A 21,245-nucleotide genomic window follows, 5' to 3' on the forward strand; every position below is an offset into this window, starting at 1 on the left:
GAAGTCTGGAACGCATGGACATCACCAAACGATGGGTTTCCTCCTTGGTGATGGTCTGCCAGGCCTTTACTGCAGCTGTCTTCAGTTGTTTGTTCGTGGGTCTTTTGCCTTAAGTTTTGTCTTCAGCAAGTGAAATGCATGCTCGATCGGGTTGAGATCAGGTGATTGACTCGGCCATTGCAGAATATTCCACTTTTTTGCCTTAAAAAACTCCTGGGTTGCTTTCGCAGTATGTTTTGGGTCATTGTCCATCTGTAAAGTGAAGTGCCGTCCAATCAACTTCGCTGAATTTGGCTGAATCTGAGCAGACAATATATCCCTATACACTTCAGAATTAATCCGGCTGTTCTGTCTTCTGTCACATCATCAATAAACACTAGTGACCCAGTGCCATTGTAAGCCAATGTAAGCCTCCCGGCCCTAATGCTGCACATGTTGTGCTAAACCCTTCATTTTTACAATGTACATCTAGAGTTTACTTTCATCCTGAACTTTTTGTGATATGCCAACTTACTTCTCCTGCATGATCTTTCGTAAGACAGTTTGTGTAACAGTGACTTTTTTGTCTCATCTAGTACAAAAACACGCACCAATAATCCACCCATGCCAACACTGCAAGGTTGCTTTTAGCAGTCAGGATTACCTCCTCAAACATCTGAGGTTCATACACCCAAATGAATATATGGAAAAGATGAAGACAGAAAAATCTTGCAACATTCCAATAAATATGACAGAAAATGCATCTTTCAACCAGTCAAGGCAATTAATAAACACTGTAACTGCTTCTCATTCCAAAATATATATATTAGCAGCTGCCACAGGAACAGATCTTGGAGAACGTGGGAAGAGTCTAACATGGTTATCAGACCAGAACGCACAGAAGAGAACACAGACCGGGGACAGAAAGCATGTATGTGGGGAATGTGGGAAGGGATTTAGTCAGTTATCCAATCTGAACACACACAAGAGGACACACACAGGGGAGAGACCGCATGTATGTGGGGAATGTGGGAAGGGATTTAGTCAGTTATCCAATCTGAACACACACAGGAGGACACACACAGGGGAGAGACCGCATGTATGTGGGGAATGTGGGAAGGGATTTAGTCAGTTATCCGGTCTGAACATACACAAGAGGACACACACAGGGGAGAGACCGCATGTATGTGGGGAATGTGGGAATGGATTTAGTCTGTTATCCCACCTGAACATACACAAGAGGACACATACAGGGGAGAAACCGTATGTATGTGGGGAATGTGGGAAGGGATTTAGGGACTCATCCAGCCTGAACACACACAAGTGGACACACACAGGGGAGAGACCGCATGTATGTGGGGAATGTGGGAAGGGATTTAGTGACTTTACCAATGTGATCAGGCACAAGAGGACACACACAGGGGAGAGACCTTATGTATGTGGGGAATGTGGGAAGGGATTTAGTCAGTTATCCAATCTGAACACACACAAGAGGACACACACAGGGGAGAGACCGCATGTATGTGGGGAATGTGGGAAGGGATTTAGTGACGTAACCAGCGCGATCAGGCACAAGAGGACACACACAGGGGAGAGACCTTATGTATGTGGGGAATGTGGGAAGGGATTTAGTCAGTTATCCAATCTGAACACACACAAGAGGACACACACAGGGGAGAGACCGCATGTATGTGGGGAATGTGGGAAGGGATTTAGTCAGTTATCCGGTCTGAACATACACAAGAGTACACACACAGGGGAGAGACCGCATGTATGTGGGGAATGTGGGAAGGGATTTATTCTGTTATCCCACCTGAACATACACAAGAGGACACATACAGGGGAGAAACCGTATGTATGTGGGGAATGTGGGAAGGGATTTAGTGTTTCATCCAACCTGGACACACACAAGAGGACACACACTGGGGAGAGACCGCATGTATGTGTGGAATGTGGTATGGGATTTAGTGGCTTAACCAGCATGATCAGACACAAGAGGACACACACAGAGGAGAGACCGCATGTATGTGGGGAATGTGGGATGGGATTTAGTTGGTTATCCAACCTGAACATACACAAGAGGACACATACAGGGGAGAGACCGTATGTATGTGGGGAATGTGAGAAGGGATTTAGTGATTTATCCAGCCTGAGCACACACAAGAGGACACATAGTGGAGAGACCTATCTCTAAAGTCAGGCATTTTTAGAGATAACCAGCGACTAAGACGCTCACATATAGGTGGACACGTGTATCTGTGTTACGCTAAATCACAATGAAAAGTGAATTTAGTTTATGGTGCATAAAACGAGCATTTTAAGAGTATAAAAAAGTTATTACATTTTAAATGCAGGTTATTTGTATAATTCTTATTGTTTTATTTAAAGAAAAATGTTCTTAATGTTTTATATTTCCATGCTGTTGGTTCTAATAAAATGTGCGTTTCCCATTATGCTGAAACGGTGTGTAGCCTCACTTAGCTTTGAATCAGAATAGTTTTGCCGCGACTATTATGCCGCAGGTGTTAGACTGAAGAATGACCCTCCCCCACTAGCCACTTCTAATGTAAATGTTATTACTATTTATGGGGTTAATTTAAATGGTTTTAGCGGTTAGAGTGGGGTTTTTAGGATACGGGTTTAAGGTAAGGGGGGCTTAGGATACAGGGGTTTTAGGGTAGGGGGTTTAAGCACTTAACTTAGCGGCGAAGTGGCTGGCGGTGGGGTGAGTCACGGCGAAACGGCCGCGACCAAATGTCCTACAGTGTCCTGTGAATACTGAGGTAGAGGACAGAGACACAGACTAAGGCCGAGTCCATAGAAGGACAGGCCGTGCTGAGCCGTGCGGACGCTCCGTGCTGAGCCCCTGCATCCTCAATGAGGATGCCTTTAGAGGGGGCTCTTGCGAGCGTCCGCAGGCGTGCTGAGGCGCTGGAGTTTTCAGCCGAGCGCCAAGCTGATTTTTCAGCGCGCTGTTGGCTGAAAACATCCAATCAGCACGGAGCTGCGTCAATGTCACGGTGCCGTGACGTCGGCGCCGTGACGTCGACGTCAGTGTGTCGCGGGCGATTGGCCCAGCGACATCACTGCCCCGCCTCCCTCAGTCTCCCCCCGCCTCCGATCGCGCCCGCTGGCTCGCCTGCTGAAATCTGCACGATTTCATGCCCATGCAGCGTCAGCGCGGCTCGGAACTCCTCACCCCTCTATGGCCCGGGCCTAACGTCCGCAATGAGGGACACTAATGCAGCCGCCTTTAAATACTGTATATCATGTTCCTTTAATATCTCTAGGGAGCAGCAAGGGCTGACCATCTATTTCACAGGTTACACGTAGACATGAAAAGGCACCTGAGGGGTTAAGTGTCCCTTTATTATTGACATATGCAGTAATGATGTAACAAGTGGTGCCACCTCACGCAGGGACCTTTCCCACTGATGGTTACACTTGCACACCTCTATGGCAGAGATTCCTGTTACACATGCGCTGGCGTTACCTCCCCACAAGCACTTTGCCAGGCTGAGGGAGGTGTTCATATGGGAATCTGAGGCAAACATCTATAGTCAGAATCCAGGAGACACACACACACAACTTTATTTTGTATTTGTAACTCTAACCCAGAATGAAAAGCATTTAGCTGTGGGGGGCAGGGCAGTGGCGGATTTACAATTCACAATCAGTATGCAGCGTCGGCGTGCTCATGCCCGAAATCCCAAAGGAAGAATGTGATTGGGCCCGCCATGCACCCCACTGGTATTTGAACCTTGCTTTCTCCCGATTGGGGTACCCCTGTAACTGTCAGCTCAAGGCGCGAAGGCTAACCGGCATTGGGACCTTCGTGAGGGGTTTTTCAATCTCCCAAGGGTGGTGTTGCCTGGGGCTTTGTAGCACTTTTTAGGAAACTAAATAAAATGGTGATTTAAAAGAAGAAAATATACCTATAGATAATGGCCTCTAATATACAGCACACGGAAACATAACATAAGAACAGTATCCCATAGAAAAAGGGAGAGAGAAAAAGATGTATAGCAAAGAAAAAGAGGATATGTAGAGGGGATATTACTTCTAGTCCCTAGCACCGTTAGTGGTTATTATATTACTAATTTAAGTACTCATTATTTGCTTAGTCTGTTGCAGGCAGTTTGTCGTCTTGTAATATTTATAGTTGTTGCACCCACTTGTTTCTCTGCCTGCCACAATGGTGTGTATTATATAATTTCAAAATGGATTTTGTTAGCTGTGAGCAAAGGTGGATTTTTGCTGCAGGCCAGAAATGGAAAAAAGGAAGCCGGTTTAAGCCTTGTGCTGAATCAGCTGACAGATGTTGTATCGTGACTCAACGCCAAAGAAGCTGAACTGGCAGCTGCACTGAGTGAAAAAAGAAATGCAGAAAGATAGCTTCAAGACCTGAGGAAGGATCTGGAGTCTGAGCGTGCTGGCATCAAGATGGCAGAGAAACCAAAGCGTGACCTGTACGAGGCACTCAAGACCCTAAAGACTGAGCATGATGCTATGTTGGACACTACTGCTGCCCAGCTAGAGGTTTCTCAGCTGAAGTTGGAGAAAAAGGTCTTGGCAAGGCCCAAACGTCTGTATCCCACAGAAACGAATGCCCGTGAAGACAACGGTACAGTGAGAGCGGAGGACACCGCTCAATTGAAAAACAAGATTACAAAGTTTGAACCGCCTGAGCAAGCGAGGCGCTCCAGGAAGCGTGACTGCAATACCTTTGCAGTATTACAGTCTACTTTCCACAAGGCATGGAGTTGGAAGGCCAAGTTGCGAAGGAGTAACACAGTAAGAATCCAGTCATACTGCAGTGTCCATGGGACCCAAAGTGGATTCCTTGTCATTTTTTGCAGCCATGTTTTAAGTAGACAGGTTTAAAGTAGAATGTTAGTGCTGAAGTTTAAAAGGAAGTTTGGAACTCTATTGAATTACTGATCATGTTTTTCTTCTCTTCTCGGGTAAAACCATATTTCAAATTGTCTGTCTTCAAACCATCCCCTGCTGTGTCTACTTAAGTTATTGCTAGGTAAAACCATATTTCAAATTGTCTGTCTGTCTTCAAATCATCCCTTGAAGTGTCTTAATTCAATTCAGCTTTCACACTTGGGCAAGACAACACCCATCTTAGAAAATCCATCTGTTTTAACGTCCCTCACATGTGCAAATTTTGACAGAATTTTAAACGAGATAAAGAGGTTCAGGCTAAAATTAAAAAATTGGAAGAATCTGTTATTGGCATAAAACAAAAAAGTTTCAGAGAGACAAATTAGACTACTTAAAGGACCAGGTTAGCAACTGGTCAAATAAAAATTTGGAGATAAAAGATAAGGATACTTCTAAACCGAACGAGAGGTTAAAATCAACCGATTCAATAAGTAGTCCTAAAATACTAGTGTCAGATGACCAGATTCATGTCACCAAGTTTGATAGAAAAGATTCTACCCATAAGGAACCTTTGAGAGATTTTAAGAGTTTATGATTATAATCAGAATCAGTATCCCCCTAGAGAGTATAATCCCCAATGCGGAATACTTATAGAGGAGGGGGTAATTTTAATTATCACAAGAGACAGTACTATGAAAATCCTTATTCATATAGAGAGAATCAAAATTTTCATCAACCTCCACATTGGAGACCAAATTATCACAAGGGAGGGTACAAAAGGTTTAGTAAACATCCCAGAAGAGATCAGTGGAGAGATTCTAAATTCCCATATGATCAGCGTGAATATTCTAGACCACAGGAAGCATCAAAAAATGTTTATGGAAAACATGGTTATTCCAAACCGCAAGAAGCATATAAATCTGTTGATAACCAAGAGGGGGGGGGGGTCAGATATTTTTCGGACTCTCCTTTTTAAGGGGGAAAGGAGGCCACGGAGAAAGAAAAAATGGTGAAAAAAGAGTTAGAAGCATTAGACGCCGGCACGATCGAGACACACGGAAGCCAATAAGAGGAAAGAGTAAGGAGCGGAGCAAGGAAGGAGAGAGGAGGGAGGGACTCGAGCCTAAGAGGGGGGAGGAGGAAGAAGCAGAAGGCAGCAGTCCTAACACCAAAGAGGGGAAGAGGGCAGTAGTAGAAGGCAGATTAGGGACAACGGAGAAGACTGTTTAAGTAGGTGAGTATAGAGGGATAGGAATGTAGGTTATAATAGACATGTAAGAGGGAAACGCGGAAGCGGAGGAGGGAAAGGGGTGGCAGATAGAGGGAGTTGAAGAGGGAATAGAAGGAGGTTAGGGAAGTGTAGATGATTGAGAAGTGAGCAAGACGACAAAGTAAGTGGTAGGAGGGGGTTAACACACTAGGAGGGTATCAACAGGAGAAGGAGAGAAGAAAGTGTTAGAACAAAATGGGAGAAGTAGTTAAGAGGGAAGCAGGGGGACTGACGGATATCGAAAGTACGAGCAGGTAGTAGAAGGAAACAAGAGGAAGGCTGAATAGAGAGATGGATGAATCAAGTAAGTGTCGGTGAGCCTAAAGTAAGAAGGATAAGGAAAAGGTCCCAGAGAGGTACACGGAGCTATGATATGGGGAGAGGCGAATAAACTATAGGGTCGGGTGCTGAGAGGAGAAAAAGTATAGAGGTGGGTCGAAGACAGATGTCATAGGGAACGAAATTCAACGACAGGGGCCTTCTCATGAGGACATTGACAACGCTACCGTAGAAAGGGACCCAGGATAAGCGGGATTTGGTTAGTTCACCCAAAGTTCAGGGGTTAGGAAGGGTTAGATAATTAGGGGAAGCGAGGCGGGAGCGGCGGGGGGAGGCCTGCTCCGAAGTCTGCATGGGCCAGGCGCTAGTGATGGGGAGAAAAATCCCTAGGCGCACTAGTGCAACCCTTTGGGTTGGATGTTCGGGGAGAGGAGTTAAACACCATACCTCAAGGCCGAACATTCTGAACAAGAGTCACAAGCCCAAAGGAGGAAGTCTCGGCGAGAGGAGAGAGGCGAGAGATCGTCGAGAAAGATCAACTGTTATTATTAATGTATGTGGTGTTGTGTATGTGTCCATCCCCATGTCCCCTTTTGTATGTCCCCTCCCCTTTTTCCTTTCAGACGGGTTAAGAAAGAGGAAAGCGGTCGGAGTACGACGGAGCCACACGAGCAGACACGATCGGCAAGGCATGAAGACGATACGTCAGACGGACCAGCACATCCCTACTAATGAGTAAGGACATAGTGTTAGTATCCCATAATGTTAAGGGCCTCAACAGCCCGGCTAAAAGGAGGGTCGCATTCAGAGACTACAGGCGCAAGGGGGCAGAAGTGCTCTTCTTACAGGAGACTCATTTCTCCCAAACTAACTTTCCCAAGTATATCGATAAAGACTTTCGGACCCACTTCCTAGCCTCAGCTCGAGTAAAAAAAAGAGGGGTAGCCATCCTAATTCACAACCGTATACCATTCCGACCCGACAAAACATATAGAGACAGAGAGGGGAGATATCTGATAATCACAGGCTCCATTAGGGAGTATCCAATAACATTCGCTTCAATATATGCCCCGAATGACAATGCTACTTCTTTTTTCAATAGTTTCTTTGATAAGCTAAGTAAAGTCGCAAAGGGGAATATCATAGTAGCGGGGGACCTGAACAGAGTCCTCAACCCCAGCCTAGACCGATGCACGACCACTAACAAACCACACAGACACGACGTATTAACTCTGACAAAAGGCATAACAAGCTGTCAACTTATAGACATATGGAGAGAGCAGCACCAGGGAGAACGCGAGTACACTTTCTACTCCCACCCACATAACACATACAGCCGGATAGACTACTTCCTGGTGTCCAATAGATTGGTTCCTGGGGTCTCTCGCTCAGAGATCCATGATATTTCATGGTCTGACCATGCACCTATAGAGCTGCGGTGCACACTGATTCCACTAGACAGACCTCGAGCGAATTGGAAGCTAAACGAGATCCTATTAAAGATTCCAGATCTCGGGCGGAAAGTAGGGGAAAAAATTCAGGAATATTTTGAGGACAACGAGGGGAGCGTAGCGTCACAAGCTACACTGTGGGAAGCTCATAAGGCAACCCTCAGGGGAATATTGATGAATCTGGCTGCCAAACGGAAAAGGGAAAGAGAGAAAAAAACTAAGGAGCTAGAAACTCAAATAGCTGAGCTCTCTGCCCTGCACAAAACTAATAAGCGGGAACACACGCTCAAACAATTATTAGACACCAAAATTAAACTCAACCTCCTCCTCACCTCCCAGGCTGAGAAGGAAATGGCTTGGTCTAACCGGAAATTTTACGAAAAGGCGAACAAACCTGATACACTACTTGCCAATAAGCTAAAAAAGAAGCTTCAAAATAACTCTATTCACGCAATTCGGAACCAGCAGGGGGACCTTACCTCCATACCTGGGAAAATAGTAGAGGAATTCAAAATCTACTACGAGAAGCTATATAATGGAGACAAGGTCACTCACAACACTAAAACGGGTGAGTTATTGACCACCTTCCTGAAAGAGGCAAAATTACCAACCTTAGGGCCTCATGCAGAGAGCATAGAATTTTAAAAATGGCGAATTTCATAAAAAGTAGCTTTTTTGGAGAGTTTTATTCTCCATATGCAGAAAAGTGCGAATTCTGCTATGTTTAACATGGATGCGTGTGGCGAGTTTAAATTGGCGAGATGCGCGCTTCAGAAACGTGTAAAAACAAATTCGCGCCTTTTTTTTCCCCTTTACTATAGGCGGCGAGCGCCATCTTGCCATATTTTCGTGGCGCGGCAAAAATGCGAGAATCGCGCCTTTTTTTGGCGCGAACAGCCGCTACTTGCCGTTCGCACCTCTCTGCATTCGGAGAGTTTTAAAAATGGCGCGATTGAGGTTCTCGCCAGCCGCGAGGCGAGTTTTAAACATAGAAATAAAAAAATGGCGCGTTTTTCGCAACTCGCCATTTTATGCCGTTTTCTGAGGGAAATTGAACAAAAAATGGCGAGTTTTGAAATAACGATGCTCTCTGCATGAGGCCCTTAGGAAGGGCCGAGAGAGAGGCGTTGCAGGCGGACTTTACTCTAGAGGAAATATTAGAAGTCATCAAAGCATTAAAACCGGCAAAGGCGCCAGGGCCCTATGGCTTCTCTAATCTATATTATAAGAAATACGCTAAAATTCTAGCCCCACATATGCTAAAATTATTTAACGGGGTACTGGAGGGGGCCTCCTTTCCAGCACAAATGCTTCAGGCATCCATCTCTGTGATCCACAAACCTGGAAAGGACCCGGCAGACTGTAAGAGCTACCGGCCCATTTCACTGATTAATTCGGATATCAAAATCTATTCTAAACTTATAGCGAACAGGGTGGGTAGTGTCCTTCCCAGGTTAATTCATGCGGATCAAGTAGGATTTATCGGAGGAAGGCAAGCGGCAGACAACACCAGAAGAATCATTGACCTGATTGATCTGGCCCAAAAGAAAAATACATATTCTATGGTGTTGAGTCTGGACGCAGAGAAAGCCTTCGACAGAATAGACTGGCCTTACTTAACGGAAACCTTAGGGGCATTTGGCTTTAGAGGACGCCTACTGCGGGCCATCATGGCGCTGTATGAGGGCCCAACGGCGAGAGTGAGGCACCAGGGTTTTCCCTCTGAGCAATTTCACATAAAAAGTGGAACGAGACAGGGATGCCCGCTGTCGCCGTTGCTGTTTGCCCTTTGTATAGAGCCCTTGGCGGCGCACATACGCAATAGCCCAGATATAACAGGAATCTCCGATGGAGAGCAAGAGTATAAGGCCGCTCTATATGCGGACGATGTTATCCTAACATTATCTAAACCGCTCACGTCCCTTCCTAATGTTTTTGGAATTCTGATCAAATTTAACCAGATATCCGGCTTTAAGATCAATCAGTCTAAATCAGAAGCCCTCAATATAAATCTTCCCAAAGAAGTGGAAAAACTGATTGATCTCAACTTTAATTTTAAATGGCAACCCTCCGCTATCAAATATTTAGGGGTATATCTTACACGGGACTACAAAACTTTATATAAGGCAAACTTTCCCAGGTTAATAAAGGTGTTGAGGGAGGATCTCAGAGTGTGGGCAAAAGGGGGCATCTCATGGATTGGAAGGATACACTGCATGAAGATGAATCTCCTCCCAAAGATGTTATATCTTTTCCAGAGCCTACCTGTACCATTGGTTCACTCTGACATCCTCTCCCTTCAGTCAACAATTATGAAATTCATTTGGAATAAGAAAAACCCAAGAATTGCTAAGGGGATATTAAAGAGACCCACAATAAGAGGAGGGCTAGCGGTACCTTGTTTGTTCGCTTACTACAAAGCGGCCCAATTGGCTCAAATTCTCCAATGGCACACAGACCCAAGCCTTAGGAGATGGGTAGAGTTGGAGAAAAAGTGTTGTGCACCAATTGACATCCAGAAGCTGATCTGGCTGCCCAAGAGAAGGGTACGCCAAATCGGCACGCCGCTACAGACCATTGCCAGTTCACTACGAGTATGGGAGGCCACTAAATTTAGTTGTAAATTAACCACAAAAGCATCACTCATGACGCCAATCATTGGCAACCCAGACTTCGCTCCAGGCCTGAACAGTAAAAACATGGTGTATTGGATACAAGCGGGCATTACCCGTCATGAAGATCTGGAGGGCAGGATACATATACAAACATTTGAGCAAATTAAATCCGCAAAGGATATCCCAAATACGGAATTTTTTAGGTACCTCCAGATCAGAGATTTTTACAACAAAACCCCAATTAGACCAGCACGCACTAATTTTGAGCAGCTGTGCTCCAGAGACACGGACACAAGGGGACTCACATCTAGAATGTACAGGGAAGTAGTCTGTCCGGAGACGTCAAGCGAGACCCGGCTACACTACATGCGACAGTGGGAGACAGATCTAGGGGAGACGTTAGAGGACGAGGAATGGGATCAGATCACACAAGCAGCAGCTAAAAGCTCCATATGTACCACACTAAAGGAGAACGCGTATAAGGTCCTGATGCGGTGGTACTACACCCCAGCTAGATTGGCTAAATTTGTTAAGGGCTACTCCCCGCTCTGCCCAAAACAGTGCGGGGAGGTGGCTGACCTGCAACACATGCTGTGGTCCTGCACAAAAGTGGTCCCGATTTGGGAACAGATTAGAAATTGGTTACAGCGGATTCTTGATTGGGAGATCCCCCTGGACCCGTGGCTGTTCCTGCTGGGAAGGCGGATCCAGGGTATGTCAAATGCGACGCACAAACTAATCGCGCATTTCGCAACAGCCACCAGGTGCGAGATTGCAGCATTTTGGAAGCAACCAGAAATCCCAGTTATCCCCAAGATTCGAAATAGGATTTGGCACGTTTGCCGGATGGAACAATTAACGAGTTTGGTTAATGACACCGGCACAAACTTTCTAAAAGTCTGGTCGCCTTGGTTGGCACAGACAGATATCCCCGGGGTGAGTGCCACCGCAATTCTGCTATAATAGGTTAAGACGCGTTCTCCTCTGGGGGTCAGAGACCAGACGACAAATAGCGACGAACAGGTAGTTGACAGACCCTGGTGTAGCAGCCAAACACGCCAAGCCTATAGGGATAACAAGGCATACTCGAGATAGAAACAAAGTGTTTCAACCACAAAAAAAAAAAAAAAAGACAGGAAGCTCGTGAGAGACAACATGTCAGCAGGAATACCAGGAGAAGACCCCCCCCCCCTCCTCCCCTTCCACCCCTCCCCTGTCCGTCGTCTGGTCTGTCTTGTTCGTCCTATACGTACTGTTCGTGTTCTAAACTGTGGCAGTTAAAATCGCCTGATGTATGTTTTAAAAACATTATTGGGGGGCCGTAACACAATGGGATGTGATACAATGTAAGAACCTGTGACCCAATAAAGAAAATTTGAAGTTGAAAAAAAAAAAAATAAAGATGGGCTCCGTGGCTGAGTAAACTATCCAGGTCGCAGTGAGTCCCTCTCTCCGCTTCCGGATAGCAGGGCTGGGTCCCAGTTGATTGCACAAACTACGGAAGCTGCAGAGGATCAAAAAGGCTCCACGCTGTACCCGGAACAACGCGTTTCGGAAGTGTTCTTCTTTCGTCAGGTTCAGGTGATAGCGTGGAGTGGAGCTTATAAGCAGTCTTGGCGCAGCTGATAGGGATTATCAGGCGATGTGGGCTGGATATCTGCATGATGAGCATGTGCACGCTAAACGTAATTCTAACAGGCAAATGCTTGAAAAAGGTGGAGATGGCATTTCCAATAGACCCTGGCAGTATGTAACATAGGGCCTCACTCAGTAAGCGACGAATATGTGAAATCGGCAAGCTTACCGATTAGCCATGTTATTGGCGATTTTCCCTCTCCGTATGCAGTAAGTGCCGAATCCCTTCAAAATCAAGACGAAAACAAATCCGCCCACTCTCACGATGATTTGCCGATCACACACAGGTGTATCGGCATGCGTGGCGGGGTGCTGTTACGTTCGCCAATCAAAAATCTTGCTGAATCAGGCGAAGCCAGCATGTATTGGATAGCGCGCCATATTTAAAGGCAACGTGTACTGTTAATCATTCTCTGTGTTGTTGGGAGTGAGAGATAGAGAGACGCACAGAGCTGGGCGATTTAATATTTGCATATTGACTGAGAGACTTGTTGTGTATTGTGAAAGCTTTGTCCTTTGTTGTTTTGTTTACATCTTTGTCTTGTTTTCTATGTGGAAGTGTTTCGTGTGATTGGCTGTACATTTGTTTTCTGTTTTTTTGTGAGTGCTGTAAGTATGCCCGCAAAGCGTGGGAAGAGTGATGCTGGTGTGAGTGGTAGTGCTACTCGTGCGAGTATGCGTCAGAGTGAACGTACTGTTCAGGGGAGTGATGTTGCTGGGAGTGCGAGTGCTGTTGCTGGGAGTGGGAGTGCTGTTGCTGGGAGTGCGAGTGCTGTTGCTGGGAGTGTGAGTGCTGTTGCTGGGAGTGCGAGTGCTGTTGCTGGGAGTGGGAGTGCTGTTGCTGGGAGTGCAAGTGCTGTTGCTGGGAGTGGGAGTGCTGTTGCTGGGAGTGGGAGTGCTGTTGCTGGGAGTGGGAGTGCTGTTGCTGGGAGTGGGAGTGCTGTTGCTGGGAGTGGGAGTGCTGGTGCTAGGAGTGCGAGTGCTGTTGGTGGGAGTGGGAGTGCTGCTGGTGGCTCAGTTGCTGATGGGGTGTCTGGTGGTGGCGTGCTTGCTGGTGGCCAGCTTTTGGAGTCTCTTCCATTGGAACAAGGAGAGTCCAGTCAGCAGCAGCCAAGCTCTGAGCCTAAACGTGCTCGGAAGAAACGTGTGGAGAAGCCACGTAATCCTCGCTTCAATGACCAGGAAAATAGAGCTCTTGTCACTGGGATTCTGGAGCACTATGACAGTCTCTATGGACATTTAGTAGGTAAGTGTACCTTTCCATTTATTCTTCAAATACATGTGATCCTAGGTCATGTGAGTTTTGTTAATATGCAAATATGGGTACAGAATATCTGTCTATGTTAATTATTGTGGAAACACAGCTTTTTATCATGCGTTACAAGGACAACTAAACACAGGCGTTCAATTTGCGATAACTGCATACAATATTAATGCAAGCTTGCTTACATGTCTAGGTTTAGTAGTGAATGCTCATGTGCTTCACATATTACACCTAAAACAGCATGTTTGCTATCTCTTGGAACAGCTAGCAGTGTAGGAAACTGGTGCTTCTATTATTATGAATTAACGTCATATATTTTGTTTGTATTTCAAGCGCGGACAAGTTCATCAAGCAAAAATGAAATGTGGGACACAATAATAATTGGTGTCAATGCGTGTGGGAATCGTGTCAGGGACAAGCTGAATTGTCGCAAAAGATTTGACGATATTAGGTCAAAATTGAAAAAGAAAATACAAGACCAACGCGTGCATGCTTCTGGCACTGGAGGTGGCCCGCCACCACAACGTCTGATCTTAACTCCATTGGAGGAGCTGCTTCGGGGAAAATTACTTCCCGTCGTCGTGGAAGGTTTGGCCGGTGACCGGGACATTGGAATTTATCCGTCACAATTTCCACCAGGTGAGAAATCTTACTGTACTAGGCGTGTCGTTGCTTACAGTTATTTTACATATTTCCGCTGCTTTTTATACTGTCTTCACAATATAAGCATACCTACATCTATATATGTATATGTCTGTTTCTCTCTCTATATATATATCTCAAAATAGACATATATGTTGTAGTCCTACTAAAAGCAGTAACTAATATACCACGTGCCATTGCGTGGTCATTTACATGTGAATTCCCAAAATGCATTGCTGCAGTGGAAGCAATTGATGGTGGGCTAAGATGGGGAACAACAGGGTAGCACACATGTGTAACACATGCTAATGAGAAATTATTACTAGCTACTGGTACAGAACATAAATATGTATAATATTAATGTGTATATTATTTATTTTACTCCTACAAACACGACATTACTGCCTATTCTAATCATGCATCGAATATATTGCATGCCACGGCCTACAAACATAACTTGCACTAACAAATGTATAGTTGTTTATAAAAAGGTCCATTTTTGCTTGATGTCATATACAGACAGCATAATGAGGCACACGTAGCATATGTTATGTCATTGTGTTCATAACTTGCACACTGCAGACGACTATTTAGCTCCTCTACCATTGTGTTAAAGCAGCTGCAATGAATGTCATCACACCATACACGTCAACAGAGGGGGTGGGGTTCAGCACACACCCAAATTACAGGGTCATCTTACGGTCAACTTAGTTCACACCATTTTCACCTGTTTGAAGTAATTGAAAGGTCTGCCTGATTAGGGTTTTTGGAGAAGGGAATACCGTTCTTACAACCTGACTAGCAAAACTGAAGGAATTCACACTCATTTGAAAGCTTAACTCTAGGTACTAAATCCCCCAACAAGTCATTACTTATCAAACCGTACGTCACACATTCGTTCACTCATATCTATAGTTGAACTGATATCAACAACACATTATCACACACTGCATGTGTTGTGTTGTTGAGTGACAGCCACATTCAGGTGTGCCACAGCTTCTATCCTCTACCAAAAACGAATCTTTTTGCAATATGACCACCTTCATGATAACTATCATGAGATGAACATTCACAATGGTTATGTACATTATGATACTGATATGACTACACAACATATGATTTGTATGTACAAATTTAATCAATTTATCCTAACGCATTACTGCAGAAACATAGTATGTTATATGTTAGGGAACTCAAAAGTTCTAAGTACACAGGCATGTACATTGTTATTACAACTGTTTATGTTCACTTTCACACACACATTTTCGGTTAAGGAACTTATGCTGTTAGTTACTCATAAATACAGAACATACAATAACTGTTTGTTCAATATTTACACATGTAAATGTACAACTGATGTTATTGTTATATATAGTTGCCCCTGGAGGACATGTGTCACCTGAGACGGAACAAGTGTCTTCACCTGGGTCATGCAGCTCAACACACCTAGAAGGTGAGTGTATGAGGTGGTGCCCATATAATATGTGCACTTCTATATGTTATGTTGTCATGTTCATTATTTGTTTTGCACATGTTCTTTAAATAGGATTACTTAGTGTCAGTGAAAATGAAGTTTAAGACAACATGTATTGTGTTTGTGATGTTAAGTATCATGTAGGAGTTGTGAGTTTAGAGCAACTTTTCATTCATTCTTATTTCATACTGAGTCCAAACATTATTCGTAAGTCAAGGTAGTTTTTAATGTGACGTTATAAAACGTATGGAAACATGTTAGGTGTTACTTATGACACAGTATAATTGCATAGTAAAACAGCAGAGATTAACATGCCATTTCATAATGTGTACATTTATTTTTAGAACATGATGATGATGATGAAGATGATGATGATGATGCCGCCATAGACACAGAAATGCAATCAAGTGACCATGAAGAGGTTCCCATTGAAACAGTTACACAGCCAAATCGTCCATCAAGTAACACATACGATGCAATAGTAGCTTCTGAGGGAAAAATTGTTGAAGCTGAAAATCGTCGCCATTCAGATCTGATCACAGTGCACGAAAGGATGATATCACTGCAGGAAGAAACGATATCACAATTGTCACATCTCCACAGAGTCTTCATTGAAGTGCCTAAACAATTGCAAAAAATAAACACGTCATTAGAAGCATTAGTTGTTCAGCAAACCCAACCTAATTACTTGAGAATGACTACAGTACCAAATTTCAACTTTAACACATCACAGGAAGGATCTTTACATGGTGGTCATTTTTCACCCCATGCATCTGATGTTCATTCCCCAGGTCGGGATGTTACCGGTAAAGTAGCAGAAAGTTCTGGGCATGTTCCTGACAACATCCTACCACTGCCATCTGTAGAAATTCTGGAGCTGACACCTACAAAGGAGGCGGCAAAAACAAAAAAGCACAAGCAGTTACTACTGACCAGTTTTTGGACACAAACAAAAAAAACCAAACATGAAACGGACCAACCATCAGTTGTGCACTGTGTACCAACTTGCTCACATGTGTCAGTGGGCACAAGCCCTTTCCGTGATCAGTCACTGCCCACAAGCCCTGCCCGTGAACAGTCACTGGCCACAAGCCCTGCCCATGAACAGTCACCTGCCACAAGCCCTGCCCGTGATCAGTCACTGCCCACAAGCCCTGCCCGTGAACAGTCACTGCCCACAAGCCCTGCCCGTGAACAGTCACTGCCCACAAGCCCTGCCCGTGAACAGTCACTGGCCACAAGCCCTGCCCGTGAAGTGCCACAGGCCACTCAAAGTGGCTCTGTTGTGACTCAAGTTGTAGCCAAACGGAAAAGAAAAATCCAAGAGATAACAAGCAGGCCTGTGACTCGCTCTCAAAAGGAAAAAAAAATAATAAATGTTATAATTAAGTAAATATGTCTTTGGCCTTGTTTTGTTGACTTCAGATTATCTAATGAATATTGTATGTATGCTGAAGACCTGTTGTTTCCAAACATTCAAGTATGTCATTGTACACGTGAAGTTTTGGAAATGTTAACAGTCCTAATGAATGGTGTTATGAATATTTATGTATTAATCATCTGCTCAGTAATGGTCCACCAGGACCCAGATGCTATGTTTAGAGAAGCTGCCATTTACTTACCTGCAAAACATTGTATTTGGGTGTGTTACTTGATGTAATCATTGCATGTAAATATTATTCACATGCAATTAAAAACACACATCTATTTAACTGCTAACATCTTTCTTGTCCGTGTACAGCAGGATTAAGTGTTAAATATTACTTACCTTCACCTTGCTTGAACATTCTAATGTTGTCCTTTAATCATTTATGAGTTCTGTTTTCAATAACATATCTGTGAATGTTTAGTAATATATATGTAGTATGTATGGATATATGTACACACACAGTGTGTGTATATTATATATATATATTATTTGTACTATCTAAACTGGTATACATGTATTTTCACAAAACATACACTTAATGCTTCCTTGTGAAAACACAGTATTGTAATAATACAGGCCTACTGTTTGTGAAATATACTTACTGTGAGCCTATAACAGTATGGGCCTTAAACAATTATTAATCACTTAATTCACTCATGTTTATCACCATTTAAATAGGTTTCATACAAGGCCTACTTACTGCCATCAATATGATCTGTGTAGAACTGGATTACATAGATATATTATTGGTTGTAACACTACAGGCCTTCTCAATTAAAAAAAGGCGTTGTTTGATGGTAAATCACAATTGCTCACAAGCCAATGTCAAAGGCCATACAACATTGTAAGCCTCTATTATTTAAACCTTTAAATAAATCACACCAATATTAAAATCCCTCTTTACATATAAGCCATTAAATATTGTAATATACACACACATTAAAAGTTTGGTTTTACACACATACATATGTATATTGTAATATATATATATATATATATATATATATATATATATATACACTTACTTAAACTCTGATGCAGTCAGGGAGTTAACCAGACTGAAAAATAGACACTGAAATGTATGGAAAAAAAAAAAAAGATTAAAACATTTGCAGGTGTGTGTGTATTTCATTATATGGGTGTGTAAGCACTATTTTCATAAAGCGTACAATGTTTCTTTCCTCAACCCACATTGTTTTTTAATTAAAATTGTACAGTTGTTTTGAGAAAGTAGATAAAAGTAGCTTAATGTGGCATTCACACTGAAATGCCTATCAGAAACCACAAATGTGAACCAATTATTTGTACAACTCCAATTGGTGCTTGAAAACAGGAGTAAAAGAAGAAACAATTTCTGACCTTGAATGGAAAGACACTAAATAGATAACATTCTACTAGTTTCAGCATTCTGAGCAGACAACATTGAAGTAGAGTCAGATTTTGTGTTAAGCTGCAATGGCTAACGATATGATTCAAAACAGCCATCCACACAAAGGCTATAAAATGATGATAGCGGAGGCGATCGTCTCAACTGCGGCACAGAAAGCCAACGTGGGCCAAATCTATGATTTGATTAGAACAAAGTATCCTTATTACCAAGAACCTGGGCGAGCGCGAAATTTTAAATCCTCTGTAAGATTCACTTTATCAACTAATGAATGTTTTGAACGTGTGCAGGATAACCTACAAGAAAGGTATGGTTTTTGGCAGATTGCTAAGGAAAATAAAATCACCGTGGAACACGGCACATATATTGTGCTAAATAGCATATTTATTCCTAATAACAATAGCAATGGATCCGCTACTACTGTTCCGTGTGAATCAATACCTGCTGCAATATCTGCACCCTCCATTCCTGAAACACACTTTCTACAAGAACATAACTACTATGATTTTTTACCAAGCCTTTCTGCTGCAAACGCATTCGAGTGGGTAACCGAAGAAATGAACCTACCTCCGGACCAATTGTTTGAAGAAGGCAGTGGCGATTCCTATGAGCGCCTCATGGAGGAGATGTGTGTCATACAAGATTCAGCGTTTGGGTCAACCATGGATGCAAATGCATTGGTTTTCTGGAGCGACCAGTTGCAGGCAGACGAAGTGTTACTTCTACAAGAATGGTAAATATAACAATCGTTATGCCTTGACTCAGCGTTAAAAGTTTTTTTTTTTTGTAACCACCATTTTTACTTTAAATGCGTGGATACAGCGTAACATTTCAGACTGCATAACATGTAGCGATCACAAACACATTGTTTCCGATTACAATATAGTAGAACCAGAAAGATTAGTACACATTGCTCACGGAATAAATATACGTACTTTCCCATCCCTTTAAACATATTTGCAACATGTTACCATAACTGTAACACACACCTGTTTTTTTATCATGCAACATCTTAAAAAAAAAACCGGTCGACCACGTATGACGTGGGACCCTTGTCATGTGCCAAGGCGTCCTTAAAAAGGATTACGGATGTAAGTCCCGCCCCCAAGCAACATGCGCGCGTCAAAGCCTATTGGCTGTGTTGTTTTGTTATAGTTACGGTAACTGTGTCATGCGTGCGCGTCTGTGTTTGTGGGCGTGCACTGGGCGTTAGCCGAAAGTTAATTCAGTGGGAGGAGTGTTTGCGTGCGCTTCACGCTGGCTTAACATGACGTCACACGTATTGCATTTGCACATTGTGTTATCGGGCGTGCTTTCTGTCCACACACGTCTGTTTAAAAAGAATACAGATGTAGTCGTTTAGAACGAATGTAATTTCTCCTTCATTGTATTACAAAGAAATATTTTATGGTTAATGGTATTTACAACATGTATTGAACGCACAACGTACGCATTGTTTTGCGCATGCGCTAACACTTAGTCGACCCAAGCGTGAAGTGCGTGCGCACAGTAAGATGTGCGCGCACATTTTTAAGTATACACCCAACGTTAACTTCATATACATAGTTATGCGTGCTACTAATTTTACAAACGAATACATAATGATGTTTAGTTGTACTTCTAACATATAACTGAGTGACGTGTGTATGTACACAATCATATAGAGATGTGTAACGCGTTGTCACGGATAATTATATAGTAAGGTGCCATCTTTGATCATCATGTGTTTGCTGTATTTCAGAGATGTCGGGCAAGATACAATCGGATCAATGTATGATTTCAGAAGAGTCTAACTTTATATGAGATGATTGTGAGGAGGAGCCACCGACTACTATACTACATATGAAACTAATTTTATATTGCTTGCAGCGCTTATTAACAAACAATTAAAATTGTGATACCCTTATGCCTATATTGCATAAGCACTTAATTAACATAATGATGTTGCAAAAGAGTGCAGCTAGAATTTTTCTTGAGTGTTCTTTAATTACTACTAACATTTTATGGCATGGTGTGTTTTATATATAACAACCATTCCCACTCTGCTAACACATTTGTGTATTCTATTGTGTAATGCAACGTATGACTGTCGAAACTATGTAATAATAATAATAATAATAATAATAATAATAGCATGTTCTTGTATAGCGCTACTAGTTGTACGCAGCGCTTTACAGAGACATTTTGCAGGCTGAGGTCCTTGCCCCGTGGAGCTTACAATCTATTTTTTGGCGCCTGAGGCACAGGGAGATAAAGTGACTTGCCCAAGGTCACAAGGAGCCGACATCGGGAATTGAACCAGTCTCCCCTGCTTCAAACTCTCTGTGCCAGTCTGTGTCTTTACTCACTGAGCCACTCCTTCTCCCAACGTAAAGGACACTTACAACCAACTAGCCATTTATAGTTAAAAATTTCTTGTAACATGGGTATGTTGATGAAATGGTTTGGGACTGTAGCAAAGAATGTTATTGGCAAGATGTTGTGGTCCCCTAAAATGCATGATGTTATGAATATTACATCAACATCATGTAATGTAGTACGTTTATGTGTATATTTCATGTAACAAACTAAGTATAGTTTACTGTGTTCATTAAACTTTCTAAACATAAATAGTACAGTCAATATGATGATATAACCTACCATAATAAAGCTGCTGTTATCATTTGTCGGTGTTATACATGGATCATAAACAAATTGATACAGACACAAACAGTTGTCTTAAAAAGTGTGCCTATGCTAATGTGCATGTGATTGACGTTTATATTTAGAGAATACTTGTTCATTATCATCATGATAATGATGAAGTGACGTCAATGACATTCCAAATATATTAAGAACATTGTGATTGTGTGTAATTATTAATGCAAAATTACTGTAACATTTTTGACACAATTGTGGTTTTGATTACAGTTTGACACTTGTTACATGTA

At 42.9% G+C, this 21,245-nt stretch overlaps 2 protein-coding genes across 5 annotated transcripts in view; one reads left to right on the forward strand and one right to left on the reverse strand.

Moving 5' to 3' along the window:
• LOC142466812 (uncharacterized) overlaps positions 1-21,245 on the reverse strand; it is a 557,357-nt gene that overhangs the window by 445,864 nt on the left and 90,248 nt on the right. The gene's annotated exons all lie outside the window — the stretch shown is intronic.
• Positions 1-21,245, forward strand: part of LOC142466814 (uncharacterized) — a 361,963-nt gene that overhangs the window by 14,174 nt on the left and 326,544 nt on the right. Inside the window, exon 3 of one of the 2 annotated variants that reach the window (XM_075572283.1) lies at positions 576-2,440. The exons of the other annotated variant lie outside the window; for it this stretch is intronic. Coding sequence (XP_075428398.1) covers positions 683-2,173 — 1,491 coding nt within the window. The 5' untranslated portion in view covers positions 576-682 and the 3' untranslated portion in view covers positions 2,174-2,440. Of the gene's footprint in view, positions 1-575; positions 2,441-21,245 lie in introns of those variants that run through there. 2 annotated transcript variants of the gene reach the window in all.

The sequence above is a fragment of the Ascaphus truei genome, chromosome 15, assembly GCF_040206685.1.
Source record: "Ascaphus truei isolate aAscTru1 chromosome 15, aAscTru1.hap1, whole genome shotgun sequence".
In the NCBI taxonomy this organism is placed as follows: domain Eukaryota; kingdom Metazoa; phylum Chordata; class Amphibia; order Anura; family Ascaphidae; genus Ascaphus; species Ascaphus truei.